The 14,940-nt window shown below is 39.4% G+C and overlaps 1 protein-coding gene across 1 annotated transcript in view; it reads left to right on the top strand.

Moving 5' to 3' along the window:
- The window catches only part of UNC80 (unc-80 homolog, NALCN channel complex subunit), a 5,631,640-nt gene that overhangs the window by 3,801,291 nt on the left and 1,815,409 nt on the right, over positions 1–14,940 (top strand). Inside the window, exon 38 of the mRNA XM_044060513.1 lies at positions 9,681–9,781. Coding sequence (XP_043916448.1) covers positions 9,681–9,781 — 101 coding nt within the window. The remainder of the gene's footprint in view (positions 1–9,680; positions 9,782–14,940) is intronic.

Genomic DNA, 14,940 nt, shown 5'->3' with positions numbered 1-14,940 from the left:
TTCTCTGGCAACCTGTGTTTTATAATGGAGTCACAAGTGGCTAAGATGTTTCTGGAATGTGCTGCATGCTTTTCCAGTCTTAGGGATATAGGCTTCGAGTACATATGCCTGTTAGTTTCAGTAGACATGGGTGGGGGTGTGGGTGTGTTGTTGAAATTTTGGCTATATGGCGGAATCAAGCAAGTTGCGCTGATTTGCCAGAGCTCTAGGAAACAGAGAAGGATTTTTTAGTACCTCAGGATATGTAGGAGTGATGTTATGATGCTGCTGTAATGTAATGCTGTTGTGGTGCTGTTTGTTGACCTTAAGTTGAATAGACAGAATGGACTTCAATTTAGATAAATAATTACATCTGTTGCAGGTGGAATAAGTATTACTAGAAGAAGGAGATTGTCAGTAAATATGAAACAGGGGCTACACTGCCTCGGAAGTAGTAATAGTCTGGCTAAGGATGAGGTTAAAGGCGTTTGAGACTCCATGGTGCGAGGCAGTGTTTTTTGAAGCCAAAAATGTGCATAACAGCTAATATTTATTTATTTATTTACATTTAATTACTAGGAAACTGGGTAGAAACCCATTTTCAGTGGAGGCCCGGGGAGTAAATCTCCAAATTATTACAAAACATTTTAAGAGCAATATTTTTAAAATCTTCAAAAATAAAACAAAAACATCTGCAGTTTAAATAATTATAATAAATTAAACATAATATAAAACATTGGTTAATGATTGATAGAAGGTATATGATAATCATTTAATATTTATTGAAATATTAGACAGTTTGTGGCGAAATAAAAGATAAGTTAGTGTAATACAAATATAAATTGCTATATGAAGTGAGGGAAAAACAGGCTTATGGTATATTTAGAGAGAAAGTCAGGGTAGATAATTATATAGAAGTAAGGAAGTAAGTGAAGAAGAGAGAGTAAGGAGATATAAGGAATGAAGAGGTAGTTGTTGACATTTAGGGGCATAGTTTATCCTGGTTTTGAGAAGTTAAACACAGTGTGTTCAAAAGTCAGAGCAAAACAGTATTGGTTGAGGACACACAGTGTAAAACCAGCTTAGTCATAAAAGTATGGGGGACCAATATTGAATGAGATTTTTTCCTGAGGATGATGGTACGCCTGTAATTATTTGAGGGTAATCAGTAATGTGGCACTGTGTAGCAGAGTATGAAGATAAATTATTTTAATTATTTTAAGTAGGGTGCTTTTGCAAAATGGCATTTTATTGTTTACTAACAACTGCCAATGAAAGAGGAATAGGAGAGAGGGAGTTCTGTGGCCAAACTAACATAAGGGGGAGACAACTTCAGAGCCTCTGTGTTTAGGAATGCAACACGAACAGGGTGGAAAGAGTGAAACGGTGTTCCCACACAGTAGTCTTATTTTGTGGCAAATGCAAATTTGGTGGCCTTTCTCAGGAAAATATTGGAATTTTTATAACAAAAATACTGTCTAGCTCCTCCCACATTACACAGGTAATTAGTCTCTTCTAACAAAGAGACAGTGTTTAATTTTTCTCCTAACCAGAACTTTTAAAGTCCTTGTCCAGTGAATACTAAAACACTTCAGCAAAATGCACTCTGCCATCAACATGATAACAATATGAGCAATATAAATCAATAAATAGGCTTTTCCTTCACAGTAGTCTTTTCAGTGGAAAGAGGCAGTTCAAGAGAGGAACCCCTTTAAATGTTTAAAAGCAAGCTGTCCTCAGTATGGCAGAAAAAGAAAAAGGGTTGGTTGGTTTCAAAAAGTGTGGAACGTGTGGGAGGAAAATGCCTTATTCTGATTCACATACATTGTGTGTGTATTGTTTGGGACCCCACCATCTACAGGAAGATTGATCGGTATGCCACACATTCAATAGAGCTCTGGTTAAAAGCAAAAATAAATTGATTCTTAAAGGTCTTCTTCCATTAGCATTTAGTGAGGCATTATCTGGAGCTTCCACCTCCAATAAATAAAAAAAGGGCAAGTTAACATCATCTTTCCACTTCTTCCTCTAAAACTTCCAAAAAAAAAAAGAAGAAGAAGCTTCTGCTGTTGGCTTTGACTTCTCTGTTAGATCCGTCAGTTAAAAAAACAAAACAAGAAACAAGCTTTTGGATCCTGCAACCTCCTTGGCTCTGAAATAAGGACAAAGAAACATATGGATCCATCCACTTCTGTGGATCTGACTTTGGACAAGTCTAAACCTTCACCGGATCAGACACCAGTTGATTTGACCTCAAGCCTACCTGCTTTACCAAGGACACAATACATGCCATCACTTGACCCGGTTCTATTAAGAGTGCCTTCTCCTTTTCTGGAAAGACCAAAGTCACCTCCTCTGATGTCTACCCATTCTTCTAGGAGTTTGATTGAAGAGGATGTGGAGAGACTGGTGTGAGAGAATCTCTGGGTGCAGAGTATGCCAGGGGTTTCCTCAGCTCCTACCCCTTCGGGACAGGAGTTCCATACATCAACTACCCCTCCTTTACATCCTCCTCTGACATCTTTCGAAGCTTCAGAGTTCTTGGATCCGAGCCGCCCATTCCATCTGCTTCTGATCCGAAGCTAACTCTACCATTGCATCCATTGTTTGCTCCAAGTTCTTTGGTTCAGTCAGGGCCACAGACCTCTCAGATCCATAGCGGCTTAGTCAGCGCTGAGGTGTTGGGATCGATTCCAAAGTTTTTGGAGCCATCTCTGCACCTAGGGTCTTTGACTTGGGTCAGTTTGGCTCCAGCTTCTGCCTCAGGAGGATTATCCTTGGAGCAGGGAGGGACTAGGATCCAGAGGCCCAAGTTCTGGAGAGAGCCATTTCTGATTCAGCAGCTCAGACAGGCCCTACCTCCTTGGATCTTCAACCCCCAATCCTGTAATCTCAACCTTTTTCTCCACAGGGACAGCGAGTACCAACATCCCAGGCTTCCCAGCAGGACATTCCCATTTCTTTTGGTACCTCCCCAGAGCATCCCACTGGGGAGGTCCTTAAGAAGAAGTTGTGCAAGAAGAAACAGTTGGATTCCCTGGAAGAATCTGTCACTGAAGACACAGACTTCAGTGAGGACGAAGGGTCCCCAGGTCACCTCCTGACGATGTCTCCTTTAGAGACATGTTGGAAATTCTAAAACACAGAGTGGTTGGAAGCCCAGCAATCTTTCGTCGGAGGAGTCCATGTACCTGGAGGCTTTTTTACCTGCCCGTCTACCTCCTGTGTGACTCTGCCCACCAACGAACTCATTGAGTTGATTTCTCAGCGGGCATGGAAGGCCCCTGACACCAATGAGCCAATCCCCTGAAGACCAGACAAAATTATTACTGCTCCTTAGGACAAACCATTTTGGACAAAAGGTGTGCCTGTGGATGCCATGGGTGTGGCTGCAGCCATGAAGAAGGAACTGACTGAGGAAAGTTCCTCTATCCATCCCCCAAAGAAGGAGTATTGGTCAATGGATAGGTTCAGGAAACATGTCTATGCTTCATTGACCTTCTCCTTACGGTCCCTGAACTACCTTGCACACTTCACTAGGTCACAGAGGGATCTGATTTAAGAGCTTTCAGATACTTCCTCAGAAATGGTTCTTGAGAGGATATGGGCCTCTTACTTCCCAGTTGGCTACCCTCCAGTCTATTTCTAACTCTTCCAAGAGACTCTTTTCACATGTAACCAAAGGAATGAGTAGAGCAGCGGGTTCAGGCATTGCCATCAGGAGGCATGCCTGGATGCACTTGTGTGACTTTGTGCAGCCTTTCAAGTCTGTGTTCGTTAATGCTCCCTTTGACAGCACATCCTTATTTGTCCCTAAAGTAAGAGACACATTATCTAGGCATGAGAAAGATGGTAAGACACACTGTACTGGGCATACATTTCTCCACTCTGCAGGGATCCTTCTCCAGGAATCAGCGAAGCAGTAAGAAAATGTTTCCAAAAATCCCAAGGATCTTTTCAAGATACTCATGGAAGTAGTTCCCCCAGGGTCAGAGGAGGAAAGTCCAATGGTAGGCACCTCCCTCATGGCAGAGGAGGGCCACAGAACCAAGAGTCCAGAGAAACTTTCTTATTCCTGAATGGAGGCCCAACTGCCCTTCTCTGGAGGCAATCTGAGGTTGACTGTCCCTACACCAGAGAGCCTGGCTAGAAATAACATCAGGTACTTGGATGCAGAGGATAATTTCCAGAGGATGTATTATACAATTTTCCATTCCTTCTCCCCTTTGCAGAAAAATCCCTGATGTTCCACCCAGTTGGAGGGAGCAAGCAGCTATTCAGGTACAAAAGGTGCTAGATAAATGAGTCATCCAAGAGGTCCCACCAAACCAGAGAGGATCCAGAAATTACTCAAGATTATTTTTAGTGCCAAAGAAAACAGGGGACTGGAGACCAATCTTGGATCTCAGCAACTTGAACAAATCAGTTTGAAGAAACAAGTCCTGGATGGTCACTGTTCATTCCATTCTTCCATTTCTAGAAAAGGATGACTGGATGTGCTCAATAGACCTCGAGGATGCATATTATCACATAAAGATGAACAAACAATCCAGGAGGTACTTCTGCTTCCAGCTGGGAGACAGTCATTATCAGTTCAGAGTACTGCCCTTTGGTCTCACCATAGGCCCCAGGGTGTTTACCAAGTGCATGGCAGTAGTATCAGCTCATGTTTTCGTATCTAGATGAGTGTCTCATTTCCACCCTGACCAGGCATCAACTATTGATGGCAAGAGGAAACATTCTCCAAACATGTTTATGTCTAGAGATATTTATAAACTACGAGAAATCCTATTTAGAAGTAACTCAAACTTTAAACTTTACAAGAGCAATTCTCAGCAAAAAAGCGACAATAGCCTCACTCTCCCCACAATCAGGTCGCAAGTCACAAAAATAATCTGCAGCAACAAGATCTCCATATGGCTGATTCTTCAGACTTTAAGATCCATGGCAGCAGCAATAACACTAGTTCCAGTGACAAGATTTCATATGAGAATTCTGCAATGGCTGTTATCAGCACAATGGTCTATCCTTCAACAACCACTGTTGACTCAAATAAAAATCACCAATATTTGCAAAAAAAGATCTCAAATGGTAGATTCAATTGGATCAGATAGTATAAGGTCACCCATTTGTTCTCCCCAGCCCAAGGCCACAGTGACCACGGATGCTTCCCAGCAAGAGTGGAGTGGGGGGCATTTTCCAGGCAAAAGAGTTCAAGGCACTTGGTCCCCCACAGAGGCCAACTTGCATATCAACATTCTAGAGATGAGAGCAGTGCTGTTAACATTGCAGCCTTTCCAAGATGCTTTTCCCTTAGGAGCGATTGCAATTCAAGCAGACAACATGTCAGTAGTCTGGTTTATCAACAAACAAGGAAGAACCGGATCCTACCCCTTGTGTCAAGAAGCTCTCAGTGTGTGGCATTGGGTGATGTCATCCATCTGCTTCCTCATAGCAATGCATATTCCAGGGAAGTCCAGTGTGTTAGCAGACAAATTGAGCAGGTGCATTCTTTTACCCCACATATTGTCACTGAATCAGATTGCACTGGAAAGGGTATTCCGTCAACAGGCTGATTCATCCAAATGTACCCAATCTCAGGCTGTCTGGCTTCTCCAATTCCTTTAATAACCAGATAACCTATGCTCTCCTCTCCAGTTCGACACATACTCCTGTCTTCTCATAAACCATCTACGCATAAGCTGTATTCCATTAAATGGAAAAGATTAATTCACTGGGCATTACAAAGTAACATTGATTCCTTCTGTGGACCTATTCATGATAGTCTTGATTTTTTAGCCCAACATTTAAAAGAAGGGTCATCTTCTTTGACTATCAAAGTCCAGTTGGCAGCAGTATCCAATTTTCACATTGATTTCCAAGGGTCTTCATTTGCTTCACAACTCTGCAAAGCTTTTTTGAGAGGAACTCTTCTTCTAAAGCCACTTATAAAGACCGTACTCACCCTTGAGACCTAAATTTGGTGCTGCAGGCTATTATACACCCCCCCCCCTTTCAAACCAGCAGCCAAGTATGATCTCAAATTGGAAGACTATCTTCTTGGTGGCCATAACTTCTGCAAGAAGACTTCTAGAAGTTCAAGCCTTATCTTCCAAACCACCTTATTTGATTTTTTACAGAGTATCTCTCCATACTAATCCATCCTTTTTAGCAAAGGTGGTATCAGAGACAAATATCAATAAATCCATCAATTTACCAGTATTTTTTCCAGTAATTTAAGAACAAAAGTGAATACTTTAAGACTAAAAGTCTTGGGCGGCACAGTGGTGCAGTGGTTAACATCGTCACCTCACAGCAAGAGGTTTTCCGGTTCGATTCTCGGCTGGGGTGCCTTCTGTGTGGAGTTTGCATGTTCTCCCTGTGTTCGCGTGGGTTTCCTCCGGGTACTCCGGTTTCCTCCCACATTCCAAAGACATGCATCTAGAGCATTTCACCCCGGGCCTCCGCTGAAAACAGGCTCTGTGGAACCTAGTCGGACTTTCCCGGTCAACAAATGATAAATAAAAAAAATAAAATACTTGTTACATTTATTAGATATTCGGAGACAATTGCATTTTTACCTTCATGGAACCAAAGATGTCAGGAAATCTGACCAATTATTTGTTTCTTTCTCGGATGTTAAACTGGGTAAACCAGTTAGCAAAGTAACCTTGTCCAGATGGCTCACCAGTTGTATTTCTTTCATTTATGATCATTTGGACATGGCCTTACCAAACTCTTTACGAGGTCATTCTGCTAGAGCAATGGCAACTTCATCTGTTTTCCAGTCCAGAGCATCTATGGATGACATTTGTGCAGCAGCAACTTGGGCTACCCCTCATAACTTTGTTACTCATTACAAATTGGATCTGGTCTCCAGGGGTAGAGCAACATTCGGTTCATTAGTGCTGATGAACATCCTTCCTTGAGTCCACCCAGTATCTAATGTAGCTGGGGACTCTGTCTCACAGATAGAGGATAGAATGAAAATTGACAATATGAGATAAAGAAGTTATGTACTCACCATAACATTCCATCTGTGTTGTCTATTTTCATTCTTCCTCAACTCCCACCCACCAACCCCCTATTTGTGAACTCCTAGAAGAGTGAGTATTTTTAGGTGGGCACTTACCTTGTACTGAGCTCCAGATATAGTCTCTCTGAATCTTCTTTTATTTCTATTAGCAAACAAGATCTGAGGTACTTGGGAAGGGTGCATTATAGGTAAGGGAGAACTCAAGAATTTTTGGTTACCACAAGCTATTGTAATGGCTGAGTCAGATCTGAGGGATCAGATCCGAACCCATAGATTGAGGAAGAATGAAAATGGACAACACCGATGGAGTGTTATGGTGAGTGCATAACTTCTTTTTATGTTTATTGTAGTATTTTTACAGTTTGGTGATATCCAGCTGTTGAAATACTCAGTTAAAGTTTTGTGAACTAAGTGCTATCCAGAAAAATCTTGCTGTTTTATCGAAGGGAACTTTAATTTCCTCTAAAGGTTTAGTAAGATCAGTACTAGCTTATTTTGGGGCATCTATAAAACCCAGTATCATCATAGGAACATAGATTAATACTGACACCAATAATCTCTGCTGTACAATAGTTAATTTCAGCAGCTTTAATTATCTTGAACTTAGGAGTAGATGCCCTCACAACCACCACCACCACTGCATCTTTTACTTTTATTATGATATCCTTGACCACCCAAAGTAAGCAGGAGTTTTTTTAGACTATAGTTCACCATGTCTTAATACATGTTTTTGGAATTGTGATATTGTTGCCAGTAATTAAGTTATCATCTGCATTGTGCTGTACAGTTGCATTGTCTTCCACACTGTCAGTTGTGACATCCAAGGCATCTAAGCTGTTTCTTCTATTTTTTGTTCGCTATTTAGGTGGAACTTCCCATTAATAACTGCTCCCTAAGGTCTTTTTTCCTTTTTTCCTCTGAACTGAGGGTATTTCACCAGTCACTGGAGCTGTCTGGTTTATCACTAAAAGATCTTTTGCCATTGCTGTTAACCTCAAAGCTAGCTTGTACAGAGAGAAATATGATTGCTGAAGTCTGCATTTTGACCTACCTCAGAATTCTCAGTATTGATTCACCCTTAATGTTAGCCATGTATTCTAGCAGCTGTTGGAAACTAGAGTGGAAATAGTTTAATGATTAGAAACTTCAGTCTGCTGCAGTTGTTTATATAGAGTCACTAATATATTTCTATCCGACAAGGAAGTTTCATTTTCCTACACAGATCCGTGCTGATAAGGAAAGAAGTGCATAGGGAAGGAAAATGATATTGAGAAGATGTAATGAAAGCAGTAGCTGATACAGAAGTAATCTCTCCACATCATTTATTTATGAGGAGGAACTTGCTGTAGTATCCTAAAGCAAGCTAGATTAATACCCTTAAGGTGGTATTTATTGTGAAATTCTTTCAGAGATCTAATTCTACCTTAATCTGTACTGCAATCTGTAAAAATGTACTTTTAAAGGTATTTAGAACTGCAAAGTAATAGAATGGAATCTTTTTTGCGCTTAAAAAAGTATTTGTGTATGAGAAAAAATATATTAATGCATCAGACCTCTTCAAAACTGTATTTATGGTTGGTGCATTTTATGCCAGTAAAAAGAGTACTCTAAGGGTACACAAAGAAATGCATATGATTTTTTTTTCAAATCAGCTGTTTTAAATCAGTGAAACAAATACATACCTTTGAAATAAAATTTGAATATTTCTCAAATGGTCTGATACATTTGGAAGACTTGTTTTCAGTGAGAAAGCTGAGAATCTGCTAAAAAAGCTATTTCATTTGGAAAGAACAAAAATAAATTGATCAGCACTTGTGTGATGACATACATTTAACTAACAAGTAAATTATACTGTTAGACTCGCAGTCTACTCTGAAATATGTTACATGGAGATCAATCAGTTAGTCAGTCTTGGAGTGACACTTTTTAGGAGTGTCTTTCAGAGTCTCTTCTTTGTTCTTTTCCTCCATGACAGAATGAATTTGCACATGTCCAGTATTGAAAATGTGATCATTTCTTCCCAATGCATTGCAGCATGACTGTATCAGCCACAGACAGCCGTGATATGATGAACTCTCACAGCTTTGTACATTAAGTAACAAGACGACATGTAGTTGATGGCAGTGAAGTACATCCACATGAAAATGATTTAATTTTCTCTTGATGCTGAACATCTGCCTTCTAATGATTTAATTTCTCCTACTGTTAGTCAGCTTTTAACGTGTGCTTGACTGTCTTGCCATTTAACAATTTAGTGTTTATCTTTTCAGAAAATGTACTTCAGTAAGTGCTAGTTATATTTTCTGAAGGAGAAACTATAAAGGTCTGTTTCTTCTGTGAATTACGTTTTATGTTGCACTCTTCCTTTGTATAATTGATTGTCATGACCTCTACTATCAAGAATATAACTACAAAAATGGTCATACCAGGGAGTTCTACTAATGTACAAAGATAAATGTCTTGAAGGGATCTGGAATTCGTTTCATCAGGTAGGGAGACTCTCTCCTTTGAATCAACCAAATGAGGTCAACAACTTGTATGCCTAAGATTAATATTTCATATTCTGAAAAATAAGCTAGTACAGACATCATAGAAGTCTGACATTTGCTGTAGATAAAAAAATGTAATGTACAGTGTTTTCCTTTTCTGTTTTTTTTTCTGCCAGTGAGTGCTGTTGCCCAGCAGGTCCTTTGGAACTGTTTGATTGAAGATCCATCTCTCGTTCTTAGGCATTTCCTCGAAAAACTCACTATTAGCAACCGGCAGGTAATTATATAAGAACAGTGCAGCTTACTGATATTCAACTGTTACTTTCTTTTTCTGGATGTTTGGTTGGCATATTAAAGGGTGGTGCTCTGTGGTGCAGCGGTTAGCCATGTTGCCTCACAGTGAGAGGTTCTCCAGTTTGATTTGCCGCTGTGGTGCCTTCTGTGCGGAGTCTGCATGTTCTTCCTGCATTTGCATGAGTTTCCTCTGGGTCCTCTGGTTTCCTTCCACATTCCAAAGATATGCATCTGGAACATTTCTCCCTGGGCCTCCACTAAAAGTGGGCTCTGTCTCAGTCAGATTTTCCGGGTAAACAAATGTTAAAGTGTTAAATTTCTGTCATCACTAAATTATTTTTTACATCCTCATCAAAACTAACTCATGATGCCACTGATTTCTATTGTAAAATGTGTCAATATACATTGTTTTAGGAGCTTAAAACGAAGTATAGACTTTCAGGGATCATGTGTGAATTTTTAGTCACAATTGCTTACTCAAAGCACCATGCAAGGTAATTTGATGCAGCAGTCTGATATGGCAATAAAAGAACCTAGAACTACAGTATGTTTAACTAATTAAACAATAATTTACCTGCTTTTTTTGGTTGGACATTGATGGCTATAAAAAAATGGCTATAAAAAATCTGTTTAGGAGGTGCTACTGGTAAGAGCTGGATGAATAACTGAAAATATATATTTTGCCAGAAACTTTCAGAGTAATTCTTCATTGGGAAGGAGACCAGTGTATGGTGTAGATGCAAGTTGTGACTTTCCACACTTTTGAAGAGAATTTCCCACGTATGCACAGTGGTCTTTTAAGTAAGTGAGACCCTAAAGGAGTATATAAAATCGAATAAAGAGAGAGAATTGTAAAAATAAAGATGCACTGAATAATTACTGTTATGCACTGGTTAAGTTGCAAGCAATGGAAATTAAGGAGAAAAGGCCCAAAAATCAGGTATCTCAAGAAGTGTTGGAAGTAGTTGATTTAGAAGACAAAGGGAGGAAGGAAAATTTGAGGTTAACACCCATCCCTGAGAAGCTGGAAGAGACAGATTGTATAAGTCTTATGAAGACCAGTATTGGTAGTTGGACTGGTGTGCCACAGCAGGGTATACTAATAGGGAGGAAACAATATGTTTATGCCATAAGAAGTCTTTTAAGAAATGTTGGTAACAAATATGTGGTGGAAGTGAAAGACGAAAGTTGAGAATTTTTAGAAAATGGCTAATAAGCTTCTACAGAATAAAGCAAATTTATTCCATTTATGAGGGAATGCTGGCAAGCTGGAGTGAGATTTACACTGTTGTATCCTGTAGTATTCACAGTATTCCAAGCGTTTTTTTTTCCTGTGAGCTCAAAGATATTTATAGAGACTCACCAGGTGAAGGAAGGGAAGAATTAAGCAACTTAACCATCAACATTTGAATTAGCAGGGAGATGGGAGTCCTGCTGTGCTGTAAAGCCATATGCAGGCAGTAGTGACAGAAGAGAGAAAGAGAAATGCCATTGAAACCCTTCCCCTTGTTCTGAAAGAAGATGTAAAAACAAAGAGCAACACAAAAGCTGATGAAAAGACTCCGGAGAGAATTGGGAGTGAGGCACTTGCCAATGAAGATCAAAGGTGAACTGTATGAGGAGGGTTGAAACAGAAATGTACCAGTAACTTAGGAGGGGGAGCTACAGTTAATCAGCCCCACTTTGTGTATGGCTGGAATGAAATGAAATGGGATTGTGTAATAATATTATATTTATTTATTTATTTATTTATTTGCAGTTTGTTGGCCAGGATAGTCCATTGGTCCATGAAGAGCCCGTTTTCAATGGAGTCCTGGGGAGAAAAGCTCCAAAATAATACAGAAAATCAAAGTAAATACAGAGAGTAAAAATACATAATAGTAATACATAGAATGCAAAATACATACATAATAGTAGTACAGAGGGGTCTATACTGAAACATTGAACGCTAAAAACAGCGAACGATGTTTCATCGACATATTTTCAGTGAAAGCTGAAAATGTCGAAACCACAGAACAGCGATTTCTTTCCTAGGGAAAGAAATCGTTGTTCCAACCCCCCCCCCCCGCCCAAAAAAACCCATTAAACACTTCCAAATACATACACACATACCCTAACCCAATTATACCCCCCCCCCCAAAAACAGTTGTTGTTGTCTTTTAGCTTTTCCCGGTTAGGGGCCGCCACAGCAGAACTCCAGTCTGCTAATGATTGGCAGTTGATTTTCACGAACACCGAGGCGCCAGCTCGACGTTCAACCTTCAACGAAGGCATGCCCATTTATGCATGTCTTTCGAACGCCCACCCAACCGCTGCCCAAAAACCAGTAAACAATTAAATACACATATGCACATAACCCAACCAAACATCTAACGAAAATAAAAACCAGTAAACATTTTAAACCATATGCACTTACCTTAACCCACACCCTAACCCTAAGGTCAGTAACTCTTGCACATTTACATAAACAGTTCCAAACACATACGCACTTACCTTAACCCTAATTCTACCCCCCAAAGCAAAAATAAACAGCTGAAAACACACACACATGTAACTCAACCATACATCTAACACAAAATAAAAAACAGTAAACACTTTCATACATATGCACTTACCTTAACCCGCACCCTAACCCTAAGGTTAGTAACTGTTGCACATTCACGGTTGGGAGCTATACAGGACAAGGGACCACACTACACTTCAGAACATGGCAAAATACCGAAGTGGTCAAGCGGCTTCTTTCCCAGGGAAGAATTCGCTGAACAGCTGTTTTGCCTGTTCGCTCTGCATGTGTCGACAAAAACGCATTCGACAAAATGCATTTTCGTCATACTAATAGGAACCCGTACAGAGGATACAACTGATACAGTACAAGATAAAAATTGTTAGAAGCAAAAAAAAAAATACTTTTTGTGAACTGCAATTTGACGTAAGAGGGTGGTGATATTTTTGTATTTTTATTGCTTTAGGGTGTTGTAACCTGGAAAAGAAATCTGTCAGGCATACAGGTCTTCAAATATAATTGTTTAATATAAATAGAGATAAAGCAGCTGTTAATTAAATGAAACAATGATGAAAGCATTTGGATTCTGTACTTGAGGTAAATAAAGGAACATTTCTGTGGAGAGTGGGTAGATATACATTAAGAGTTTTTAGTTGTGAGTATTAAGGTTATAATGTAAAATGTTGAACTTTAACTTTTTGCAATGTAAACTGTACAAAGTACAATAGGTCAGTTAGAATCATTGTGTAGCAAAGTGTAGTTCATACAGTGTATCTAGCTGCAACTGCTGAGTGGCACGATTGGAAAAGTAGTGATTATGCAGTATATAATGGAAAGCTGGGGAAAGGGCCTTATGCAGCAATCCTAAAATGAAGTATTGAATAAACAGTCTGTGAGCTGTTGCTTAGCATAATATTAAACTGTTTATTTATTATTATTCTAAAATACAGGGACTTTTTCTAGAATTAAATTAAAAGCCATACAGTTATCAGTTTGTTCCTTTCAGTTGCTGGTATTTACAGCTAAGAGACAACCAAATACCAGATGTAGCAAAGGAGGATATTCAGTAAGGGCCCTCTTGGTGACCTCATTGACGTGAAAAAAAGCAAAAAGATTCTAATACTAAAAGTAATATAATATGTATCTAACAAAAATGTAGCAGTGTTTTTTTTACGGCATAATGAAATGTCATTCATTCAGTAGGTTGGCAGTGTAATTGTGGGGAGGGTTATGCATCAAAAATAAATAATAAATAAAAGTAAAAAAAGTCATGCAGTGACCAAGATAAAATGGAATATATGTGGAAATTGATTCATTGTATTTATTAACCTGGAATGTGCATTGCCTTGTAGCTATAAGAAAATGCAACGAGTATTATCTTAGATTTAGAGAAGTAGAGTTCAAATAACAGTGTTACAAGAGACATAGATAGGGCAGTATATATGAGCTTGCTAAAGAAGGGATTTGAGGAGGATTATTCAGCAGAATACCAAGGGCACAGAAAGTGGATGATGATATCACTATGGGAGGGATTCCTTTAGTAACAGAGGAAGGAAAAAGGATGAATATCAAAGAGGTGGTGTAGGTGACAGGCTGCTGATTTATAAATATAATTATCTTGGTGAGTATGTCTGTCCTACCCAAGACAGCAGTTTTAAAACTGAGAAAAATGCTAGTGGAATTAAGTTTTTGGCAGGGGATCAGAATTGTAGAGGAGGCTGGTGAATGGGGTGAAATAATGAGGAAGTGTTAGGGGCCCAAGGAGTAAGAACGTCATAAGTGGTTGATTCCTAAGGAAATACCTGAAACTGTTCAGAATGGAGGATGCAGTAATTTTCTTAGGAGGTCATGTAAAATCTACTTACCATTCTCACAGATATAAGAATTGGTTCAGATTGGATAGCTGCCGTATGACACAATACTCTGCTCATTTAGTTGAGGGTATAAAAGTAATCTGGACTGCAATATCTGATCAAACACTTATAAAGGTTTGGTGAAGGGCCAAGGTATTGGGAAAAGAGAGAGATGTTGGTGTTTCCCTACTGATTTATTGAAATGGTAGGTATTTAAGGAGTGGGTAGCAGATAATATTTGGGAAGTAGGGGTGATGGACAATGGCTGGCAAAAGAAACCTTGTGCTTGGGAAATGGTGAAAGACTTTAGAGATATGCAAGTAAAGGAAAGGGAAATATAGGAAAAAGGTAATACAGTATTGTGAAGGGCTGATGAGGGTCAAAGTACTTCAAAATAGTTGAGAAAACTGAGTAAGGGAAGCAATTGAGAGGTGCCAGTGAGAGTATCCAAGAATATATGGACAATATGCATGTGTTTGGAAAAGTGAAACTTGGGTAATTATTCTGTGACAGTAACCATACAGCAGAAAAACTTTTAGCACTGAGTTTTAAGGAGGAATAAAGTGGAGAAATCAGTTGCAATCTTAAGTCCAGAGGGAAATATTCTGGATATTTTATGACAGTCCTTACAAAGCAGATGAAAGGCGAGATCAAGATATGACTTTGTTCAAAAATTTCATGGGAATCCTGGTCTTGCCAAAGCTGGTGACAGTAAATGCTTACCATCAAAGTGTAAACCTGGAGGAAAAAGAAATAAAATAGAGATGGCAGTCAGACCACAGGCAG

The sequence above is a fragment of the Protopterus annectens genome, chromosome 2.part0 (genome assembly GCF_019279795.1).
Source record: "Protopterus annectens isolate FY-2018-M chromosome 2.part0, PAN1.0, whole genome shotgun sequence".
NCBI lineage: Eukaryota > Metazoa > Chordata > Ceratodontiformes > Protopteridae > Protopterus > Protopterus annectens.
The sequence above is the reverse complement of the archived record's forward strand: the minus strand, read 5'-3'. Positions and strand labels throughout refer to the sequence as shown.